At 45.3% G+C, this 24,869-nt stretch overlaps 1 protein-coding gene across 1 annotated transcript in view; it reads right to left on the reverse strand.

Annotated features, from left to right (window-relative positions):
• CDK12 (cyclin dependent kinase 12) overlaps window positions 1–24,869 on the reverse strand; it is a 94,073-nt gene that overhangs the window by 48,477 nt on the left and 20,727 nt on the right. The window contains exons 3-4 of the mRNA XM_069751667.1: window positions 18,280–18,456; window positions 15,884–16,023 (exon numbers count right to left, since the gene is read on the reverse strand). Of these exons, the coding sequence (XP_069607768.1) occupies window positions 15,884–16,023; window positions 18,280–18,456 (317 nt within the window). The remainder of the gene's footprint in view (window positions 1–15,883; window positions 16,024–18,279; window positions 18,457–24,869) is intronic.

A 24,869-nucleotide genomic window follows, 5' to 3' on the forward strand; every position in this document is an offset into this window, starting at 1 on the left:
GGCTGTAACAGGGAACCTTGGCGGAGAAAGTCGTCCTTCTGAGGCAGTAGTAGTGGGCCTTCCTGGGCCATATCCAACAGGGCGCAGTACCAACTCCTTCCTGGCCACATGGGGGCAATCAGAATGGTAGCAAGCCCATCGGATTGGATTTTCTGTAGTGTTTTTGGCAGAATCAGGATTGGTGGGCAGGCGTAGGCGAGGTTGAACCTCCAGGGGTGCGAGAAAGCATTTACCTACCATGTTGCCGTGTTTAGGGAAAAGTATGTTTCTACTTTTGTGTTCTGGCTGCTCGCGAATAAATCCACATCCGGGATCCCCCATCATGTTACTAGGGAGAGGGAGACCTCCTGGTCTAGGCACCATTCCCCTGGATGTACATCCCTCCTGCTGAGAAAATCTGCCTGGGTATTGGCAGGTCCCTTCAGATGGACCGCTGTGATAGACAGGAGGTGTCTTTCCGCCCAGAAAAAAATCCTTGCAGCTAATGATTTTAATTTTGCGGATTTTGTGCCCCCCTGGTGACGGAGGTACAGTACTGTGGTCATGTTGTCGGAGTATATGCGCACATGATGACTTGGAAAAGAGCCGATGCAGCCTTCAGGCCCTCTTCCACCGCCATCAGTTTTCTGAAGTTTGATGAGCTGGCTCTGATGTCTGGGGACCATATGCCCTGGAAGTGAGATTTCTCCACCATGGCTCCCCATCCCCACCGACTGGCATATGATGTAAGTATCTTTAGTGGAAGCTGGTCCCAGCTGACCCCTTGTTGGAGATTCCGGTGACACAGCCACCATGCCAGAGATAACCTGACATGATTGGGAAAGAGAACTTTTTTTTGGATAGGGAGTTCTGCTGGCTGTCCCAGGATGAGAATACCTGTGTCTCAAGGGCTCTTGTATGGGCTTGGGCCCATGATGCCATCTGGATGCAAGATGTTAAGGAACCTAGGATAGACAGAGTGCCGAAGGGTGGGAGCCCTCAGGATTCTCTACTCTGAAATCTTCTGTACCAGGTCGAGCTGGCGCTCTCTGGGCAGGAAGGATTTCCTTATTTCTGAATTTAGTAGGACCCCTAGGAATTTTTTCTTTGTGGAGGGGAGAAGGTCTGATTTCTCCAGGTTCGGGATCCAACCCAAGGATTCCAGTATTTCTAGAGTCCTTGTCATATCCGTGTTTAGACGGGAGATGGATGGAGCGACAAGGAGGTCGTCCAAGTAGGGTATAATGCAAATCCTCTGATGTCGAATGAAAATTACTGCCTCCGTCATGATTTTGGTGAACACTCGAGGTGATGACGAGATGCCAAACGGGAGGACGTTGAACTGATAAAGGCCGATTTGATGACCCTGGGAAATTGCAAACCTGAGGAACTTCCTGAACTTTTGATAGATGGGAACATGGTAATAGGCATCTCTCAAATCCACTGTAGCAATCACCCAGTTTTGACCAATAAGGGGAATCGCTGACCTGATCGACGCCATCTTGAATCTCCTGTATGAAATTACCCGATTCAGGTTGATAATAATCCTGTGCTTCCTGAAGGTTTTTTGATCAGAAAGAGGCAAGAATAATGACACCTGCCTATCTCTTGCTGGGGTACTGGAGAAATCACTCCTGCCTGGAGTAACTCCTGAAGACCCGACAAATGCGCCCCAGGGATGGAGATTTTGTAATGGGGTGATCCTTAGGCGCAGAGGGGGGAGGACTCTCAAACGCTAATTTTAATCCATCTTGGATGGTACAGAGAACCAACTGGTTTGAGGAGATGGTCCGCCATTGGTGGATGAAGCTCGAGTCGACCCCCTACAGTCCGAGAGTAGTCACTGTTTGTCAGGGGTTTGCTGGTGTTCGGGGACAAAGATATTCCTGCCCTTCCCCACTTTGCGATAACTCCGGCGGCCCATTTTGCCCTGGTCTTTGAATTCTCTTTGAGAAGTCTGAACTTTGGAGGGACGAAAAAAAGTTTTTTAGGATCTCTGTTCGGGAAGTGCCTTCTTTTTGTCCGTGGCCTTCTCTAATATATCAAAGGCTGGGCCAAACAAATAGTGACCCTGAAATGGAATGGCACAAAGCTTCGCTTTAGATGTGATGTCGCCACTCCAGGATTTCAGACATAGGGCCCTCCTAGCAGAGTTGGAAAGGACTGCAGATTTGGCTGCCACCCAAACTGATTCCGCCGAAGCATCGGCAAGGAATCCCGTGGCTTTCTGGAGAAGGGAATCCAGAATCACCTCCCTAGAAGTTCCCTGGGTAAGGTGATCCTCCAGGGTATGGAGCCAGCGAAACAGAGACCTAGCAACACAGGTAGATGCTACGTTTGTTTTAAAGGAGGTTAGTGGAGCTATCCCAAGATCTCCTTAGCAGGCTTTCGATCTTTCGATACATGGGGTCACTGAATGGAGAGGAGTGCTCAAAGGGAAGGGCTGTCTTTTTCGTCACTCTAGATACCTGTACATCTACCTTCAGGGTATCCCAAAGAGAGCAATCTCCGTCTAACGGGAAGCATTTTTTTTTAATTCAGAGGGAACACTAAGGCCTTTCTCAGGGGACTCCCATTCCTGAAGAACTAGGCTCTGAACATTCTCATGCATGGGAAATCCCTTTAGCTTTCTAGATTTGAGGCCCCCAAACATTTCGTCCTGCACGGATTGCTTCACCTCCTCCTCCTCCTCAACCCCCATTGTCCCCCTGACCATACTAATTAACTCCTGTATGTCTTCAGAGGAAAAATAATATTTTTTTATTATCTTTTTTGGGGGTGGAAGTGGAGCCCTCATTCTCCCATATATCCTGAGTCTGAAGTACATAATTCGCCAGAGTCCGAATCAGACTCCAGACACTAATTTCCTCTCTTTTGGGGGAGGGGCTGCGCTAATAAGGTCTGGGAAAGGGCCTATACTGAGGATTGAACCTCCCGTTTAATAAGGGTCTTGATACTTTCAAACAGGGAGGGTTGTTCGGTGCGTACCACCTCGTCAGTTGCAGGATTGGCAAAGCTTCTTGTATGAGGAAGGAAGCCTGTTAGCACATATACCACACTTGCGGTCTTCCGCCGCCTTCTTGGATGTTTTATCCTTCTTAGGGGCAGGGGCCTTGTCTCCCTAAAAAAAAGAGAGAGAAGGGGACTAAGCCTATTTGCCACCTAGAAGTAAGGGACTTTTATCCACTACTTACAGTAGGAGGGAGGACGCTGGGCTCAGCAGAGGCATAGGGGGGATTTTGTCGCCGTCCATAGTCTGTCTATCCGTCCAGTGTCACACAAACAGACAGTGGGCCTTACCTGATGGCATCCCCGGACCAGGGTTAAGAAACAGAGGTCTCAGCATCATGTATTGCATGCTCCTCCTCTCCCAGGTCAGCAGGTGGGGGGGGGGGAGGCCTAAGTGGGAACTCCCCATGTGGCAGCGGACTCTGCATAGACAGCAATAATGCCGGGCGCACATGCCTTCCACGCTGGAACGCACCAGAGGAAAACCGGAAGTTCGGCATAGCGTCACTTCCGGTGCGCTCGTAATACAGAATCCGCGCCAGAAGGAGAGGAGGAAGCCGGGGAGCAGCAAGAGGACCCTGGCAGCAAGTCACCGCCCAGCTTTACCCCCCGAGGGGGCGCGGGACGGGCAGGAAGGAGGGTCCCGAGTCGCATGCATGCATGGAGACGGGATCAACAATGGAGGAAGGATAGCAGAGCACCTGACCCCCACTGCCCGGCTGCAAGTAAGTAAAGCTGGGTAATCCAGTTGCTGGCCACGCAGCGCCCAGAAGGACCTCTTCATGCCCCATGGGGAACAGGAAAAACACTGGTGGTTGCAGGAAGGGGAAGGTATTTAACCTCTGTGTTTCCTGTCCCCAATTAGGGCGGGGAGACATCCTCCTATGCTGCTGTCATGGAAGGTGACTGGGGAAAGAATAAATTACATTTTTACCACTAAAAATTTTGTTTTAGCCTCAAGTTTTTACTTTTTCTAAGGGATAATAGGAAATTTGTTTACAACAAACGGAGTGTGTTATCTTGAGTGCGCCAATGCCCTATATGTAATTGGGAAATATTTTTCAGACAGTGCAAAGCTCAGAAAGGAAAGAGCGCAGTACTATAATGCAGATTTTACTGTTATGGTTTGTGGGTGCCATGACCCACTGGGAGAGCACCCGAGTTGCCAGAACAAGAGAAAGACCCCTCCCACCCCCCCATAAATGACACCATTTTACAAACCACCGCTTAATTCATCTAGGGGTGCAGTGATCATATTGACACCACAGGTGTGTCACAGAATTTTATACTTTTGGGCTGTGACTAAAAAATAATTTTTTACCAACCAAATTTTGTTTTAGCCCCAGATTTTACATTTTCACACAAGAAGTTGGTAAAAAATGGCACCATAAATAATCCCACAATTTCTACTGAACGTAGCAATACCCCATATGTGGCTGTATAGTACTGCTTAGTACCATACAGAGACTCGGGAGGGACAGAGTGCCATTTGCCTCCTGGAGTGCAGATTTTCCTAGAATAGTTTGCGGACTCCATATGCACAAACCCTGATTGCTAGAAGAGGAGAATCCCCCCTCAAGTGACCCCATTTTGGAAATTATACCCCCTTGGGGAATTTATCTACAGGTGTAGTGACGATTGACTCCAAGGGTGTTTTCCAGAAACAAGCAGCAAATAATGTTGCCGGGTGAAAATGGCAAACTGCCGTTGTAGTGACCAGTATGCTGTAGTGACCAAGTACATTATGCTTCTGGAGACATGCACTCGTAAGTTTGAGATCCTGCCTACACTACCTAAATGTAGAAATTTTTTGCAAATTAAAAAAGAAAAACGGAAATATCACATGGTCATAAGTATTCAGACCCTATGCTCAGACACATATTTAAGTCATGTGCGGTCCATTTCCTTGTGATCCTCCTTAAGATGGTTCTACTCCTTCAATATCGCTGATTGGTCACGCCTGGCTGGGCGTGACCAATCAGCGAAGCGTGGTTCAAATCCCGTGCCAATTCGCGGCCGGACTGCGCCTGCGCTGATTGGTCGCGGCCGACCGAGCGCGACCAATCACTGAAGCAGTGTATAAATTCGGCGCCAATATCGCCGATTGGGCGCGACCAATCAGCGAAGCGTGGTTCAAATCCCGTGCCAATTCTCAGCTGGACTGCGCCTGTCGCGATCAATCAGCAACGCGGGATTTTCATTACAGACAAACAGAATTAGAGGACTATATAGTAGATTATTCTAGCAGAGTTGGACTAAACCAGGGACCTAGCAGGAATGCGAACTGATTCAGTAGAGGCGTCCGCTAAGAACCCCGTTGCATTCTTAAGCAGCAGGAGGGAGTCTAACAACTCCGCTCTTGAGGTCCCCTGAGACATATGACTCTCCAACTTATCCATCCATCGAAAAAGGGATCTAGCTACACAGATGCACGCCATGTTTGTCTTAAGTGAGGAAGTGGAGGTCTCCCAGGACTATTTTTTAGCAGGCTCTCCACCTTCCTATTAATTGGGTCCTTAAGGTGGGAACAGTCCTCAAAGGGGAGTGAAGTCTTCTTGGCTACCCTTGCTACCTGTACGTCCACTTTAGGAACGTCCCACTTAACAGATTCACCCTCTAGAGGAAACCTATGCTTAAGCTCCGAGGGGGTGCTCAGCGTTTTTTCCGGAAACTCCCACTTGTGAGAGAACATGTTCATGATGTACTCATGGACCGGGAACCCAATTTGACTGCCTGCCTTCAATCTTCCAAACATTTCATTTTGGATTGTTTGCGGAACCTGTTCCTCCTCCAAGCCCATAGTGTTACGGACTGCACTAATTAATTCCTCCATATATTCCAAGGAGAATAAATATTTCTTAGCCTCGGATATTTTATGGGACGACGATTCTTCCCATTTCCCTGAGGCCAAGCTATAAGAGCCCTCAGAATCGGATTCAGAGTCCTCTATTCGGAGCTTCCTCTTCTTAGGAGGAGATGGTCCTGGTGAAGGAGGAGGAGCATAAAGGCAGCCAAGGAGGATTGTACCTCCTGTCTGACCAGGGCACAGATTTTGTCCTGGAGCGAGGGATGATCACCTTATCTGTGCACTCCTGACATAGCTTCTTCTCCCATGGAGATGGAAGCTGCTTAATGCAGAGGGCACATTTAAGGACCTTCTTAGCCGGGTTTTTGTGGGCAGACTTGTCTCCCTAGGAAGAGAGAAGTATACCGTAACTAAGAAGGGACCCACTATCACTACCATAAGACCCGGACTAGAACCCCCTTCCACAGACTTACTGAGGCCGAGGCAGCGCTGGGCTCTGCAGATGCAGGGCAGGAAGCAGACACACCATACATACTTGCAGGGATAAGCCTTACCCAGAGGGGTCTTATAGCAGGTTTATATAGAGATAAACCCTGCCATCAGCGCTAACGATTTTTCCCCCGAGTCCTGAGCAGGCTTCCGGAAGTGACTTGTGCACTCTAGTGATGTCACTTCCGGGTCGCCGAACAGCGCGCTGAGGAGGAGGAAAGCCGGAGAGTTCGGGGACGCCTCCGGCCATGGGGGATCACTGGTCCGCTTTACCCCCAGCGGAGGCGCAGGTGGGCCAGGAAGGTCCCAGAATCCACCGCAAGCGGGGAGACGGGAGTAGGACGGAGCAGGAAGGCAGAGCCCACAACTACCACCACTGCCTGGCTACATCATACAGGTACACTGCAGCGCCAACCACGCAGCATACACAAAAAAAACCTCTCCATGCCCCATGGGGGACAGGAAAGAATGGTGAATTGGAGGAGGGAGAGGCTCTTTGTGCTTCCTGTCCCCCATTAGGGCATGGAGACAACTTCCTATATTGTCGTGGAAAGTGACTGGAGAAAAATGAAATAGTCACCTCTCCTCACCGGCCGCTGCTCTGCTCCGGATTTCTCAGCGTCGCTATCTCCTGGCTATCTGCACTGTGACTGTTCAGACAGAGTTGTGATGTAATCGCGCCTTCTGACCTGAAACATCAGAGGCAGAAGACGTGGAAGACGCCACAGAGCAGGAACGGGGAGAGGTAAGTATTGCAAGCGTCGGGGCCCCGAGGAATCCATTCACTATAATGAGGCAGCAAAGTTACTCTGGACTCCCGTCTGGCCTCTGTTCAGCGGTGTCCTTTTCAAAGGTGCAGAAAATTGTGGCCGACTGCACTTTACTGCAATCCTAAAAAGACGGACACCACCAGATCACAGGCCCTATGGCATCCACAGTGCCTCCATCTGCCTCATTATAGGAGATCTTCCGCTAGAGGTTCTGTCTGAATCACATATTTCAGAGATTTACACGGTGTAATCCCGGTGTAAGAGCTCAGAACAGAGCACAGGATAAATGTGGGCCAAGCCTTACTGCGATCTTTGGGAGGCAGAATGAACCAAACAGCAGATGAAGATTTGGTTTTATTTATTTTTTACACCATTCCTCGTGTAGTATAAGTGATTAGGTGACTTTATTCTTCGGTCGTGCGATTACAGCAATACCAGATTTATAGATTTAAAAAAAATAGGCATCACCATATTTTGAGAGTTCAAATTTTTCCATATTTTGGCCCACAGAGTTGTAAGGGTGCATTTTTTGTGGAACGAGTCAATGTTTTTATTAGCAGCATTGTCAGACATTTTTTGATCACTTTCTCTTCCGATTTTTGTTATGCAGAATGAACAAAACAGCAATTCTGTAATTTTTTTTTTTTTCCTGCGTGTGGTAAAATTGATAATTCAGGGGGCGTGGCTATGTAAGCCAAGAGAGAAGACGCACCTTTTGGAGGCTCCCATCATCCTGACTCGAATCCGGCCATTAATCCCCCTGAACTGCAGCTGCACCGGCTGAAGCGGTGCTCTGAGAGCTCGGGAGACCGGCGACCCCTCGAGCGGTGGCGGTGGAGCGCTGGAGAGCCGATATCTGTGGCGGCCTGGAAGAGCAGTGAAGTCCCTGAGCTGCGGCGGCCATCTTTGAGCGCGGCTCCGGCGGGCGGGACGCAGTGCCGGCGGCGGCTGAAGCCGGGTGGATCTCCTGGGAGCGCGGCAGGCACCTATATACAGCGGGGACGCTGTGGAACATCGAGGAGCAGGAGGCAGGTGCCGGGTCTGGAGCGGCGGGCGGGCCCTGGGGGACGGCGGCTATTACCACAGCGCACTCTCCAGCAGCAAGGAGAGAGGCGCTATATAGCAAGACTGCGGTGCATTCAGGAGGTGAGCTACCGGCCTGAAACGCTAAAAGGGGCAGAGCGGTGTGCGCCCTGAAAAAATTGGGCCCTGCACTCCCCTTATCAAAAACCCCTGCTTGCACCATAACTTTGGAGGGATCGTCCCCCCTCCCTGCTGTTCTGCCTGGGGAACTGTGGCTGCTCTGGGACGCAGTGCCTGGGCAAATTCCTAAGTTGATACATTTGCAAATATCTGAGACTCTTTGCTTGGTTTGCTGCCTCTCTGGGGTGCATCCCGGTGTTTGGCCCTGTCCGGTCTGCTAGTGGAGAATAGACTGCCATAATAATAAATCTGGTCCTTTGGTGGGGATCTTCTGCTAATCACCATGCACCATCCTAAAGGAGCGGGGGCTGCTGACAAGTTGAGGAAATATGCCAGAGACGATGCCCCAGATAATACACGCTCTCTCAGAAATAATCCTACGCAGAGTCAACGCAAAAATCGTCTTTCTGACAGCAATGAGGAGGGAGAACAAGACGAACTGACTCTTAAACAAGCATCTGAGCAGTTGATGCAGGCCATATCTCTCACCAGGTCCTCTCTCACTGAGAAAATAGAAGACGTGCATACTGAAGTGGGCCGTCTGCGACAAGATATACAAACTATGAGAGGGCGTATTTCAGAGGTAGAAACAAGGGTGTCTCAGATAGAGGACACCATTGCCCCAATAGAGGCTAAGCTATCAAAGGCCACTGGCTCTGTGAATGCCTGGAAGCAAAAGGCAGATGACCTGGAAAACAGACTGCGTCGTAATAACATCCGAATTATTGGCCTGCCGGAACGCTCGGAGGGTCAGCAACCTGAGCAATTTCTAGAGGATTGGCTTAAAACCTCCCTGGGAGACGGATTCTCCTCAACATTTTCTGTGGAAAGGGCCCATAGGGTCCCAACGAGACCTCTTCCCCCCGGAGCTCCGCCTCGACCTTTTCTGGCACGTCTCCTTAACTGCAGAGACAGGGATGCAATTCTTCGCTTGGCAAGGCAGAAGACCCCTATTAAATTCAATAACGCCACCATATCAATCTTCCCGGATTTTTCTATGGAACTTCAAAAGCAGCGAGTTCGATTTATGGAAGTCAAAAAGCAGCTCAGGGATAAAAACATCATTTACTCCATGCTTTATCCAGCTCGACTCCGTATTGTTCATGAAGGCTCCTCCTTGTTCTTTACTGACCCGGCGGAGGCGGTCGAGTGGTTACGGTCATACAAGGGGCCTAGTACCCCGGACTCTTGAGTAGCTCTTTCTATCTGATGGCAACGCAATCTAGAGCTCTCTACGTGGGTGCTGAGTTTGTCAACTATACCGGACGCTGATTCCAGTGAGGGTATCCCCTATTCTACTCAACTATAGGAGTGTAGGATTACACTCCCCCACCGTTTAAATGTTGTTTGGTTTGGTATTTTACACCAGTTTTGATTGTTTGTTATGTTTGTTAGTCGCCAGTGATAACCTTATGCTCTGTATGATGTTCCTGATTCCCGCCCAGGCTGTGGTGTACATTATGCCTTTTCCCGAACGTAGATATGGGATCTGAGATTGTATGTATGGCGTGGAACATACGGGGTATTAAGACTCCTCGAAAGAAAATTAAGGTATTTTCACAAATTAAAAGGTATCATCCACATATTGTAGCACTTGTGGAGACGCATTTGACTAGAGACACAGCTAAGTGTACGCAAAAGCCGTGGGTGCAGTGGTCCCTTCACGCATTTCACACCAGTTACTCCAGAGGGGTCTCCCTGTTGGTACATAGGAATGTCAGGTGGGAGGCTAGAGAGTCACGACGCGATCCCGAAGGTCGCTTTGTTTTTGTTCATGCCTTTATTAATATGCGGGAATATGTGATATTATGTGTTTATAACCCACCCCCGGCCGGCATATCGGTTCTCCGCATGGCACTGGGTTTCTCCCTAAATTATCCTAATGCTAGTGTTATCTGTATGGGAGACTTTAATTTAGTCATGGATAATCTTAAAGACAGACTGAGACTAGACAGCGAGATATCAAGGGGGCCCCTTTCTCAATCTCCCTCTCAATTGGCATCATTTATGAACGGTAGCGGATGGTTAGACCTATGGAGAACACGTCACCCTGAGACAAAGGAATATACTTGTCATTCTTCAACTAGGCAGTCTCTATCCCGTATAGATTACATATTTGGATCTAGTGACCTAGCGCTATGGGTGAATAGTGTCGAACATGGTAGCAGGGGGATATCAGATCACAGCCCAGTTGTTCTCAAACTTAAATACGGTCAATCAAATAATAATATACCTTGGAAATTGAATCCCTTCTGGCTGAAACTGATAGATGCTAGTGATAGAACGGTTGATCAGTTAAACTGCTTTGTCTCTACTCACCCAGACCCCTCGAATCTCAATCTGTTCTGGGACACTCTAAAGGCATACTTGAGGGGATGTCTGTCCTCTACAATCTCCTATATAAAGAGGGTGACGGCGGGGGAGGATGACGAGATGGAGCGACGGCTGAAGGACTCGGAAGCCGCCTATGTGGCCAATCAAACTAACGGCAACAGGGTGGAGTGGCTCACTTCCCAAAGATTATACACCCAAAATATAGACACTAAATCAAAACGTAAATTATTTTTTACCCGTCAGTCTTATTTTGAATTGGGGAATCAGGCCAGTACACTCCTAGCTTTTTTGGTACGTCAGCATAACACCTCCAACACGGTACTACAGATTAGGACACTCGATGGTTCGTTGGTATCCTCCACCGAGGAAATTCTTCAAAGTTTTTGTAATTACTATAAGTCACTGTACAAATCGGGTAGTGGTCTTGGGGTCCCTGAATGTACAGACTATTTATCAGACATAGCATTCCCCTTACTGAGCCCAACCCAGCGAGCTTTTATGGAAGCCGAGTTTACTCTGGAGGAGGTGGAACAGGCTATAATGGACATGGCCACCGGGAAGGCCCCTGGACCTGACGGGTTTCCCGTTGAGTTCTATAAAAAATATCGGGACCACCTGGCACCACTTTTATTGAAGGTGCTTCAGAATATATGGGAGGGAGAAATTATGCCTGAAACATTTTATGATGCAAATATCATTGTACTTAAGAAGGAGGGAAAAGACCCCTTGGAATGTGGATCATATCGCCCCATATCATTGGTGACCGTAGATTATAAAATCTTCACTAAAATATTGGCCACTAGACTAAATACAATCATATTAGATCTTATACACCCAGATCAAACAGGCTTTATGCCCGGGAAAAGTACCTCTATTAATATTCGGCGGGTCCAATCAGTGATTCAATATAGTTCCCTAGAATTGGACAATAACTGGGCTCTGGCATCCCTAGACACAGCTAAAGCGTTTGACTCCCTCGAATGGCCTTTTCTTTCCGCATGTCTGCAGAAATACGGTTTTGGAGATAAATTTATTAGAGGGATAGATACACTATATAGGAATCCTAGGGCACGGGTAATTGTGAATAACTATCTCAGATTCCTTTACTTTACAAAGGGGAACCCGTCAGGGATGTCCTCTGTCCCCGGCCCTCTTTGCTTTGCCCTCGCGATAGAAGCCTTGGCAATACGCATAAGGTCCTCCACGGATATCAAAGGAATAAGTATTGCGGATCGTGTGGATACCATCGGTCTATATGCTGATGATATGATCATATTTATTGATAAAACAGAAGAAACACTACCACGAGTAATAACGACTATAGATAATTTTAGCAAATTCTCTGGTCTCTATATAAATTGGGATAAATCTGCTCTGATGCCTCTGTCTCATGCGCCGATGCCCTGTCTCAAAAATCTCTCGTCACTACCTGTAGTCTCCAATTTCAAATATCTAGGAATACATATGTCTCAATATAGTCAGCTGGACCTACGACTTAATATTTATTCACTATTGGACCTGGCCAAATCTAAATTCATAACTTGGAGCAAACTCCCTCTCTCCGTTGCAGGTCGCATTAATTTAGTTAAGATGATATTGCTCACCAAATTTAATTATTGTCTCCAACATAGTGCTGTGCCAATACCCAAATCTTTCTTTGCAAACTTAAACTCCCTGACCACGTCCTTTATATGGGGGAAGACTAGACCCAAACTCAAGCTATCTACTCTACAGAGACCGACAAGGGGGGGGGAGGGGCAGCCTTACCAGACTTTTATCTATATTATCTTGCCGGGCAGGCTAGAGCGATAAGCAAGTGGATGCCTAGCAACCCCCTACCCAATTCAGAAAGCCATATAATCCATTCTGCCCGGATTGACTGTCCACTGGGTTTTTTGGAAATGGAGAAAGTCAGTGCTCCCCGTTTGCTGCCATTGCTTCGACAAGCGAGATTAATATGGAGGCAAATTAAAAAAGTTATTAAATGTACAGATATAATAGCCGAAATGCCACTGTGGTATAATAGTTATTTTCCAGAATTACTAAATCACCCATCTACTGAGTTCTGGATCTCATATGGTGTTCTCTCGGTAGGTAATTTATATAACCAGGATGTTTTTGTGTCCTTTGAGCAATTGCGGGATACCTACAATATCCCAAGATCTCAATTCTTCCGTTTTTTACAGCTGAGGTCAGCTTTCCAGTCACATATGCGAAATGCAGGTGCAAGTCGAGCAATTTCATCTTTACCCCTTATAGGCATTCTCAAATCACAGGGTCCTCAGGGACTCATCTCCTCTTTATACACATATCTATTATCCGTGGGAGATGGGCTCACTATTAACTCCTTAAAAAAGAAATGGGAGGGACTCCTTCCCGATACACTGGGAGAGGAGTGGGAAGATATTTTGGAATCTCCAACTAAAGTTTCTCCCTCAGTTAACAATAGGATGACCCAGCTATATATTATATATCAGACTTATCTGACTCCGACACGACTTTTTAAAATGGGCCGCCTTCAGACGTCAGACTGCCTAAGATGTCATGCGCATGATGCGGATTTTATCCACATGATATAGAGGTGCCCGGTAATCTTTCACTATTGGAAAGAAGTCACGACATTGTTAACGTCTTTATTGTTAATCCCTGTCCCACTTGAACCATTGACTTGCCTATTTGGGGTGTGGGATACAGAGACCTGGGATCACCATACTGGGATCTTCCTTCGAGAAGCGCTCTTCTTAGCACGAAAGGTACTGGCATTAAGGTGGATGGGTAGCTCCTCCCCGTCTCTCGGAGCTTGGATTGACCTGGTGAACTCGGTTATCCCATATGAAAGAACACTACCATAATAGAGGGTGCCCAGGTAAATTCGAAAAAATTTGGGGTAGATGGAACTCACCTCAGCATACTCTGTAGTCTGCGCGGATTAGATATATGCACGGGAGGGAGGGCATGTGGTTCGGGGACATCGTTGCAGAGCAAACTTGAATCTGTTTTCTTTTGGCGACTTATTACTAATGGTTAAAGTTGTTTAAGTTGTATAGTAGGTATTTTATAGGTACTAGTGATTCAACATGCACAGTCTATTACCTCTGAACTTTGGATGCGATGATGTTTTGTAATCATTTGTATCTGATGGTATGTTTAATAATGATAAATGTAATATGTGCAATGTTTGTCTACTCTGAAATTAATAAACGAGTTTAAAAAAAAAAAATTGATAATTCAGTTTTATTCTTCGGTCTGTACGATTACATCGATACCACAGTAATATAGTTTTTCATGATTTGGCGCTTTTATGCAAAAACCATTTTATAGAGAAAATTAATTTTGTATTGCATTATTCTAAGAGGTGTAACTTTTTTATTTTTCTGCTCATGGAGCTGTATTGCGGTTTATTCCATTTTTTGTTAGTCGGTATAATAAACCATTGTTTATTTTTTTATTATAGCGATTGGAGACAGGGAACTGGACAGTTTCCCTTTAACCCCTTAACGACCGTCGATACACCTTTTAACGGTGGCAGTTAAGGGTACTTATGCCTCAGCGCCACTTTTTAACGACGTTGAGAAATAAGTGCATAGCGCCCCCAAGAGTCAGAATTTCTCTGGGATCTTGGCTACCAGGGGTAGCTGAGACCCCAGAGAACATAACTCGGGTCGGTTTTTACCAACCCCAGTGTTGCGATCGCCGTTATCAACGGAATAACTGCAAAAGCAAGAAGAAGAAAAAAAAAAGAGTACGATTTCCCATCTAAATTTCTTTCACCTCTGATGTGATCGCACATCAGAAGAGAGAGAAATGGAGTCCCCTGATCCCCCTTGTAGTTCCGGGTACCTGCACCTACCCGTGCAGTCCCCCGGCGTCTTCTTCCGAGAAGAAAATTGCGGGCACAACAATAAAAAAAATGTATTTATTTCCATTTTTCCATTAGGGTTAGGGCTGGGGCTAAAGTTAGGGCTGGGGCTATGGTTGGGTTAGGTTTGTGGTTAGGGTTATGGTTGAGATTAGGGTTGGAGTTAGAATTGGGGGGATTCCACTGTTTAGGTACATCAGGGGGTCTCCAAATGCGACATGGCACCATCACTGATTCCAGCCAATTTTGCACTGAAAAAGTCAAACAGTGCTTACTCCATTCTGAGCCCTACCATGCGCCCTAACAGTGGCTTTCCCCCCCTAACAAACGGGTTTCGGCGTACTCAGGAGAAATTGCACAACAAATTTTGTGGTTTATTTTCTCCTGATACCCTTGTGAAAATAAAAAAAAAAAAATTGGTTCCAAAGTAATTTTTTTGTGAAAAAAATGTAAATGTTCATATTTTCCTTCAACATTGCTTTAGTTCTTGTGAAGTACCTAAAGGGTTAGTAAACTTATTGACTGTGGTTTTGCACACCTTGAGGGGTGCAGTTTTTAGAATGGTGTCACGTTTGGGTATTTTCTGTTATATTGAACCCCCAAACACTTCAAATGTGAGGTGGTCCCTAAAAAAAATGGTTTTGTAAATTTTGTTAGAAAAATGAGAAATCGCTGGCCAACTTTTAACTCTTATAACGTCCTAACAAAGAGTTTGAAAGTTGAAAAATTTTCGACAAATTTCATTTTTTTTCATAAACAAACAAGTCATATAGAAGAAATTTTACCACTAACATGAAGTACAATATGTCACGTCTCAGAATGAGTGGGATCCGTTGAAGCGTTCCAGAGATATAACCTCATAAAGTGACAGTGGTCAGAATTGTAAAAATTGGCTTGGTCATTAAGTACCAAAATGGCTCTCTCCCTAAGGCTACTTTCACACTTCCGTCGGTATGGGGCCGTCGCAAACCGTCGGCCCGACGGACGTTGTGCTAAATTTAGCACAACCTGGGCAGCGGATGTAGTTTTACAGCGCATCCGCTGCCCATTGTAATGAGCGGGGAGGAGGTGGCGGAGTTTCGGCCACGCATGCACGGTCGAAAATGGCTGACACGTCGCACAAAAAAGTTACATTGAACTTTTTTTGTGCCGACAGTCCGCCAAAACACGACGGATGCGACGTGTGGTCCTACGTCACAATGCGTCGCTAATGCAAGTCTATGAAGAAAAAACGCATCCTGCGGGCAACTTTGCATCATGCGTTTTTTCTCCAAAACGACGCATTGCGACGTAGCCCAAACGATGGAAGTGTGAAAGTAGCCTAACAGGTTAATATAACAGACTCACTAACATAACCGCATTAATTAGGTAATAAGCAGCTTTTTTTCCCATTCTTGCACTATATAATTTCTGATATAACTATACATTACTTACCAGTGTCTTTGTCCTTGGCTTTATACACTTGTCCATAGGTCCCTTCTCCAATGATACCAATAATGTCAAACTTGTCCACACATCGCTTTCCCCAATCAATTTCTTTCTGCTTTCTTTCGCCATAACGGGGACAGCAAATTCTAACACACAAGTAGAGAAAACAAGTGAGAACGTTAACATGAATATCTAGGCTGGATCAAGTTTGAAGAAAAAGGAATGATTTACATTGTCTAAAGTGTTAAGAGAAGATCCTAATTAGTGGCATTCCCTCAATATTCATGCAGCACATCAGATAACCACCAATCGACCAAACCACTGCACGACCAGCTCCACCCTCGCCTACTGTATCCACACCCAACCCTTGTAGATTGTGAGCTCTCGCAGGCAGGGTCCTCTCTCCTACTGTACCAGTCGCGACTTGTATTGTTTAAGATTATTGTACTTGTTTTTATTATGTATACCCCTCACATGTAAAGCACCGTGGGATAAATGGCGCTATAATAATAAATAATAATATCCGGTCAAATAAACAGTTGATAAATCCTGGACTTGAGCATACTGCTGAACGCCACAACCACAAAGTATTGGAAGCAATTTTGCCAAGACACATAAAATTTAGGACAACCACAGCGTTAACTGCAGATAATTATACAGTGCATGACATACAGTTGTGGCCAAAAGTATTGACACCCCTGCAATTCTGTCAGACAATACTTAGTTTATTCCTGAAAATGATTGCAAACTCAAAATCTTTGGTATTATCTTCATTTAATTTGTCTTAAATAAAAAAAAAAAAAAAAAAAAAAAAAAAAAAACACAAAAAGAATTGTCCTAAAGCCAAATTGGATGTACCGTAATTCCACATCAAACATAAAAAAGGGGGTGGACAAAAGTATTGGCACTGTTTGAAAAATCATGTGATGCTTCTAATTTGTGTAATTAACAGCACCTGTAACTTACCTGACGCACCTAACAGGTGTTGGCAATAACTAAATCACACTTGCAGCCAGTTGACATGGATTAAAGTTGACTCAACCTCTGTCCTGTGTCCTTGTGTGTACCACATTGAGCATGGAGAAAAGAAAGAAGACCAAAGAACTGTCTGAGGACTTGAGAAACCAAATTGTGAGGAAGCATGAGCAATCTCAAGGCTACAAGTCCATCTCCAAAGATCTGAATGTTCCTGTGTCTACCGTGTGCAGTGTCATCAAGAAGTTTAAAGCCCATGGCACTGTGGCTAACCTCCCTAGATGTGGACGGAAAAGAAAAATTGACAAGAAATTTCAACGCAAGATTGTGCGGATGCTGGATAAAGAACCTTGACTAACATCCAAACAAGTTCAAGCTGCCCTGCAGTCCGAGGGTACAACAGTGTCAACCCGTACTATCCATCGGCGTCTGAATGAAAAGGGACTGTATGGTAGGAGACCCAGGAAGACCCCCCTCCTTCCCCGAGACATAAAAAAGCGAGGCTGGAGTTTGCCAAAACTTACCTGAAAAAGCCTAAAACGTTTTGGAAGAATGTTCTCTGGTCAGCTGAGACAAAAGTAGAGCTTTTTGGGCAAAAGGCATCAACATAGAGTTTAAAGAACACGGTCCCTACAGTCAAACATGGCGGAGGTTCCCTGAAGTTTTGGGGTTGCTTTGCTGCCTCTGGCACTGGACTGCTTGACAGTGTGCATGGCATTATGAAGTCTGAAGACTACCAACAAATTTTGCAGCATAATGTAGGGCCCAGTGTGAGAAAGCTGGGTCTCCCTCAGAGGTCATGTGTCTTCCAGCAGGACAATGACCCAAAACACACTTCAAAAAGCACTAGAAAATGGTTTGAGAGAAAGCACTGGAGACTTCTAAGGTGGCCAGCAATGAGTCCAGACCTGAATCCCATAGAACACCTGTAGAGAGATCTAAAAATAGCAGTTTGGAGAAGGCACCCTTCAAATATCAGGGACCTGGAACAGTTTGCCAATGAAGAATGGTCTAAAATTCCAGCAGAGCATTGTAAGAAACTCATTGATGGTTACCGGAAGCGGTTGATTGCAGTTATTTTGGCTAAAGGTTATGCAACCAAGTATTAGGCTGAGGGTGCCAATACTTTGGTCTGGCCCATTTTTGGAGTTTTGTGTGAAATGATCAATGTTTTGCTTTTTGCTTTATTCTCTTTTGTGTTTTTTTCATTTAAGACAAATTAAATGAAGATAATAATACCAAAGAATTTGTGTTGGCAATCATTTTAAGGAAGAAACTGAGTATTATCTGACAGAATTGCAGGGGTGTCAATACTTTTGGCCACAACTGTATATACCATATGATTATACAATGGCAGTGTTATTTTCATCACATAGTGTCGACATATCGATGAGACTCATTTTTTATAGTGCATATTAGAGACTTACTTTGGTCTCTTCCTTAAAGGTTGCTGAGGAGGTGTTGCCGCTTTAGGCTCTGGTGAATCTGGAGGAGAAGGATCCCCTCCTAGCAGTTCAGGAGGCAACGGTAGATCAGTGAGAAGACGAGGAGGCCTTTTCTCCTTATTTCTCTTGACGGGTTTGGAAGGGATAACTTCCATAGGACTGTGAAAAAGGATAGTTTAGTTAAGCAGAACTGAATCAATGATACAAAAGCAGAGTTCTCAGGAAAACACACTAACTGATTAAAAAGAACAATACAACTAGCTGCCAAATGGATAAGGACCAGTCTCAAACTGGGCTGAAATAAGTAGTCGCCATCTAGACACAGGGAGTTTCCAAAAAATGCTTTATATTCCATATTCCAGAGGTTATCAGTATCAAACTGAGCTTTACCATGGCTAGCCTCTCTGCTGATGGTCTTGTTCTTTGTTACCAAGCTACATCAGTGGCGTCATGACATGACCAAGGCAGCCAATCACTGAGCTCAGCAGTGATGCACAAGTAATTGGTATGATAACTGTTGAGCTTTGCAATTGGCTGCAGAAGTCACATGCAGTAGTGATGATGCCATCGATGCAGCCTGTCAATAAAGACCAGAGATAGCAGCAGAGAGGCAAGAGTGAGTAAAGAGCAGTTTGTTCATTTTAAACTCTGCAAGCTTACTGAATAGGAAAAAAAAGGTAATTTTTCATCTACTTTGCCTGAAAGACAATGGCAGGCATCCATTTTTTATACAAAAACCACTAATCATAACAGACTGACTGCAACCTCTCACGTGGTGGCATGCTTTGGAGAGGCTGTGCTTTTACAGCATCAAGTCATTATTCCCTATTAGCATCACATATAGGAAACATTAACACCTCAAAAGGAGCCACTTAGCATCCCACAAATGATGATCCAAAGGTATAAATACAATTTGTGAGGCAACCAAAGCACATATGTGGATATCTAGTGATAAGAGGGGGCGCTGCACTCTACTACACACATTCATAAAGAGGATAAAATAAGTATTGAACACGTCACCAATTTTGTAAGTAAATATATTTCTAAAGGTGCTTTTAACATGAAATAATACCAGGATGTCAGTAACAACCCATCCAATGCACACATGCAAAGATAACAAACCATAGATGTTCATAAATTAAGTTATTTGTAACAATGAAAAATGACAGGGAAAAGTATTGAACACACTTTTTGAGGTTTGTTTAGTACTTGGTAGAAATGCCCTTTTAGCAAAGACAGCTTCAAGATGCCTCCTGAATGGAGAAACTAGTTGCACGGATTGCTCAGGTGGGATTTCGGCCCATTCTTCCACACAAAAACTCTTTAGATCCTGAAGGTTCCGTAGACTTCTATGAATTCTGAGCTTTAATTCCTTCCATAGATTTTCTATTGGATTCAGGTCAGTTGACTGGTGGGCCATTCTAGCAGACTTTCTCTCTCTGAAATCAATTGAGAATTTCCTTGGCTGTGCGTTTGAGATCATTGTCTTACTGAAATGTCCACCCTCGTTTCATCTTCATCATCCTGGTAGATGACAGCAGATTTTAATCAAGAATGTCTCGGTACATTTGTCCATTTATCCTTCCGTCAATCATATGAAGTTTGCCAGTGCCGTATGCTGAAAAACAGCCCCACATCATGATGTTCCCACCTACAAACTTCATTGTTGGTATGGTGTTTTTGGGGAAATATGCAGTGCCTTTTGGTCCCTAAACATGGTGTGTATTATGGCATACAAAGGGTTCAATTTTGTTTTCATCTGACGAGACTATATTCTCCCAGTATTTCACAGGCTTGTCTAAAATGACTTTTTTTCATCATTATTTACACAAGAAAATTCCATGGCAGACAATATGATCAGTGATAAGAAAAATTCCCCATTAAATGTCACCTGCTTAACACTAGGACTACTGGACTCGTGACCCCGACTAGAACTACTGCAAGTAAGTAGTCAAAATGACTATACCAGTAGTCCTAGTGTTAACCCAGCAGGAAGTACGTCGGCGTCTATATAAAAAAAAAAAAATAAAAAAAAAAATCACTAAAATTGACAAATCTCCGAGCCCGGATGGGATACACCCCCGAGTACTGCAGGAACTAAGTACAGTCATTGATAGACCATTATTTTTAATCTTTAAAGACTCCATAATAACAGGGTCTGTACCACAGGACTGGCGTATAGCAAATGTGGTGCCAATATTCAAAAAGGGGACAAAAACTGAACTCGGAAATTATAGGCCAGTAAGATTAACCTCTACTGTGGGTAAAATCCTGGAGGGCATTCTAAGGGTATGTGCACATGTAGGAAAAGAGGTGCAGAATTTTCTGCACAAAATCCGCATCTCCTGGCACAACAAAATCCGCATCTCCTGGCAGAATCCGCAGCCGCAGATTTGCCGCAGTTTTTATGCGGAATTGATGCGGATTTTCAGCAGTTTTTGCCACTGCGGAATTTTAACACGGAGGGGTACAGAAACGCTGCAGATCCGCACAAAAGAAGGGACATGTACTTCTTTGAAATTCGCAGCAATTCCGCATTGATTTTTCTGCACCATCTGCAGCTTTTTTTTTTCCCATAGAACATTATACTGTACATCACAATGCGGATCTGCAGCGTTTGAGCGGAAAAATCCGCTACAGATCCGCAGCAAATCCGCATCGTGTACACAGCCTATGACATGCTATACTGGAGTATCTGAAGAGGAATAACCTCATGACCCAATATCAACATGGGTTTACTAGGGACCGTTCCTGTCAGACTAATCTGATCAAGTTCTATGAAGAAGTAAGTTTCGGACTGGACAAAGGGAACGCAGTGGATGTAGTGTATATGGACTTTTCAAAAGCTTCCCGCACTGACTGTCAGCACCGGCCGGCCGTAAAGCAGAGCACAACGGTGACGTCACCGCTGTGCTCTGCTTTACGGCCGGCGCTGACAGTCAGTGCAGGGAAGCTGACGCCGGAGGACGTGACAGACACCAGAATGTAAGTATGTACGGTTTGTTTTTTTAACTTTTACAATGGTAACCAGGGTAAACATCGGGTTACTAAGCGCGGCCCTGAACTTAGTAACCCGATGTTTACCCTGGTTACCCGGGGACTTCGGCATCGTTGGTCGCTGGAAAGCTGTCTGTGTGACAGCTCTCCAGCGACCACACAACGACCTAAACAGTGATGCTGCAGCGATCGGCATCATTGTCTATATCGCTGCAGCATCGCTAAATGTGACGGTACCTTAAGTCACTTTATCCCAATAAGCCAGTGAAGAAATCCTTAGCCTGGTACGCATTTTTCTTTACCTCTGATCTGAATGCATGCAACATACCTTTACCTCTGAATTGGTGATCACTGATTATAAAAACTTTGGGGTGAATTATGCCTTAAAGTAAAATCTGTATCAGGCTTGCAGGTATTATAAATTTTATACTTGGACTAGAATCATTTTTGTTTATTACTGAAATCCTCTGAGGAAAGAAGCAACTGTTCTGGACTTGTCGCTTTTTAATCTATTTTGCCTATCGAAGTCATCCATTGTGCTGCTACATTGGTGAAAGGACAAAGTACTGTGCAGAAGAGATCAACTAGTCTTTTAGAGGTGCACAAAGAATTTGTATAGAGATTGAAAAGCTAAAAGGTACCGTCACACTCAGCGACGCTGCAGCGATATAGACAACGAGCCGATCGCTGGAGCGTCGCTGTTTAGGTCGCTGTAGAGACGTCAAACACGGCAACACCAGAACGATGAAGGAGCGATCCAGTGACGTAAGGGCGACTCGCTTATCGTTATCACTGGTTGTTAGCTCCATGTAAAAACATTGCAGGCATCGTTGCTTTTGCTGTCAAACATGACGATACACGCCGACCTGACAACCAAATAAAGTTCTGGACTTCTAGCTACGACCAGCGATGTCACAGTGGGATCCTGATCGCTGCTGCGTGTCAAACAACGAGATCGCTATCCAGGACGCTGCAACGTCACGGGTCGTTGTCGTTCTCGTTGTAAAGTTGCTCAGTGTGAAGGTACCTTTAGAAAGAGTTAAAAAGTCCTATCTAAATATCCCCTTTTCTAAAAGTAGAATACCTGATGATCAGCAGATCGCTGTATATAGGGTTGCTGTACCCCCTGATGATTGCAGAAAGTCTGGAGAAAGTCGCTGCAGATAGCGGCACCAGGATAAATGGAAACATTTCCAACGAATGTGTGCCCATGTAATGGTTGACACTGAAGAGGGAGTTGCTTTTACAAAAGCTGTCTGCTGTGGTTAACAAAGGTGAATCACAGGTGAAGGCAGCAAGAAAGAGGCTCCCGAGGAGAGGAGTCCTGCCTGCAAATCGCTCTCCTGTGATCAGTGGTGCTACTACAGGACATGGTAGTTGCACTTCAAAGTCTACAACAGTACATTTAGTAAATTTTGGGGCACTTGATAAAATATTAGGGGACTAAATTACAGATAACTCTTTGCAGTACATTACGAAGGTTGTCTCATCTTGTTTAACAGAACACCTAAAATAATAATCCATACACCTACTCATCACCTACTGTATTCTCACCCATCCCTTGTAGATTGTGAGCCCTCGCGGGCAGGGTCCTCACTCCTCCTGTACCAGTTATGACTTGTATTGTTTAAGATTATTGTACTTGTTTTTATTATGTATACCCCTCCTCACATGTAAAGCGCCATGGAATAAATGGCGCTATAACAATAAAATAATAATAATACATATGGGGGCTAGTATGCATCATAAACACCAAAAGAAGAAGAAATGCAAGCCACATAAAATCATAAATTATATTTACCGTATATACTCGCGTATAAGCAGAGTTTTTCAGCACTTTTTTTGTGCTGAAAACGTCCCCTTCGGCTTATACACGAGTCATTGTCCAGAAAGCCGTCGGGGAAGGGGGAGCGGAGGAGCAGTGGCAGGAGCCGGCGGCTGTGGCTGTAACTGTTCAGCTGCTAGAGAGAAATATTAATTTCTCTAATAGTGCACAGTGACAGCTGTCGGCTTCCGGAAGACATCATACTCGCCTCTCCTCCGCGCAGTTGCTAAGCGATCACATGGCACCACTAATTAAGTTAATGAATATGCACGCATCTCCACTCCCACAGGCGTGGAGGGCATATTCAATACCTTATCTTGACAACTGCCAGCAATCGTAATAATAAGTATCTTATCAATAAGTCTTTATGTACTATACATCATATGGGAAACACGTGTCTGGCATCGTGGGACCCTGCTAATACGTTGCCATCACTCATGGACCTCTTTGGGTATCATTTATATGAATTATTTATTAGATTTGTGCAATACCTAATCTATTATATAGGAGGCCTATTTAGGCACAGCACTATAGAGAACCTTATACCTTACCACACTAAACTGATGGGTTTTATTTAAATGAATTGTTTTTTATATTTGTGCAATACCAGATATATTACATATGAGGCCCACTTGGGAACAGCACTATAGAGAACTTTATATCTTACCACACTTACATGTGATTGGTCTGCGATTCTGTACACCCACTTAAATATAATACATTTTAAATGTATCTTTGTGTCATTATCATATTTAACCCCTTAACGACCGCCGATACGCCTTTTAACAGCTGCCGCTAAGGGTACTTAAACCACAGCGCCGTTAATTAACGGCGCTGTGGAAAAAGTAAATAGCGCCCCCCAGAGTCGGATTTTCTCCAGGGTCTCGGCTGCCGGGGGTAGCCGAGACCCCAGAGAACATGATTCGGGGTTTTTTTTTTTTTTACCGACCCCGCTTTTGCGATTGCCGGTAATTAACCGTTTACCGGCGATCGCAAAAAAAGAAAAAAAAAACGCGATTTCCCTTTTAATTTCTCTGTCCTCCGATGTGATCACACACCAGAGGACAGAGAAATGGGGTCCCCAATAGCCCCCCGATACTCACCTGTCTCCCCCGGTGCTCCTCATGGCTCCCGATGGGCATCTTCTTCCGGCAAAAAAATGGCGGGCGCATGCGCAGTGCGCCCGCCACCGGAAGGATCTTTGGGGTCTCGGCTGCCGGTAAAGAACCCCTGTTTTGCGATCACCGGTAATTAACCGTTTACCGGCGACCGCAAAAAAAAAAAAAAAAAAGCAAAGTAATTCTCTGTCCTCTGATGTGCTCGCACATCAGAGGACAGAGAAATAGGGGGATTCGGGGACCCTATCATACTCACCGATGTCCCTGGGTCCTCCTGCTGCTCCTCCTGGCCGCCGGGGGAAAGAAAATGGCGGGCGCATGCGCAGTGCGCCCGCCATCTATCGCCATCTGCCGGCCAGCAGGAGAAGAGCAGTTGGGGCTAAAATTAGGGTTAAGGTTAGGGCTAGGGTTAGGGCTAAATTTAGGGTTAGGGTTCTTTCACACTTACGTCGGTACGGGGCCGTTGCAATGCATCGGCCCGACATACCGACGCACGTTGTGAAAATTGTGCACAACGTGGGCAGCGGATGTAGTTTTTCAACCCCTTTCGCTGCCCAATCTATGGGGTCACTTGTGGGGGGTTACTACTGTTTAGGTACATCAGGGGCTCTGCAATCACAACATAACGCCCA

Source organism: Ranitomeya imitator, chromosome 2 (assembly GCF_032444005.1).
Source record: "Ranitomeya imitator isolate aRanImi1 chromosome 2, aRanImi1.pri, whole genome shotgun sequence".
Classification (NCBI taxonomy): Eukaryota; Metazoa; Chordata; class Amphibia; order Anura; family Dendrobatidae; genus Ranitomeya; species Ranitomeya imitator.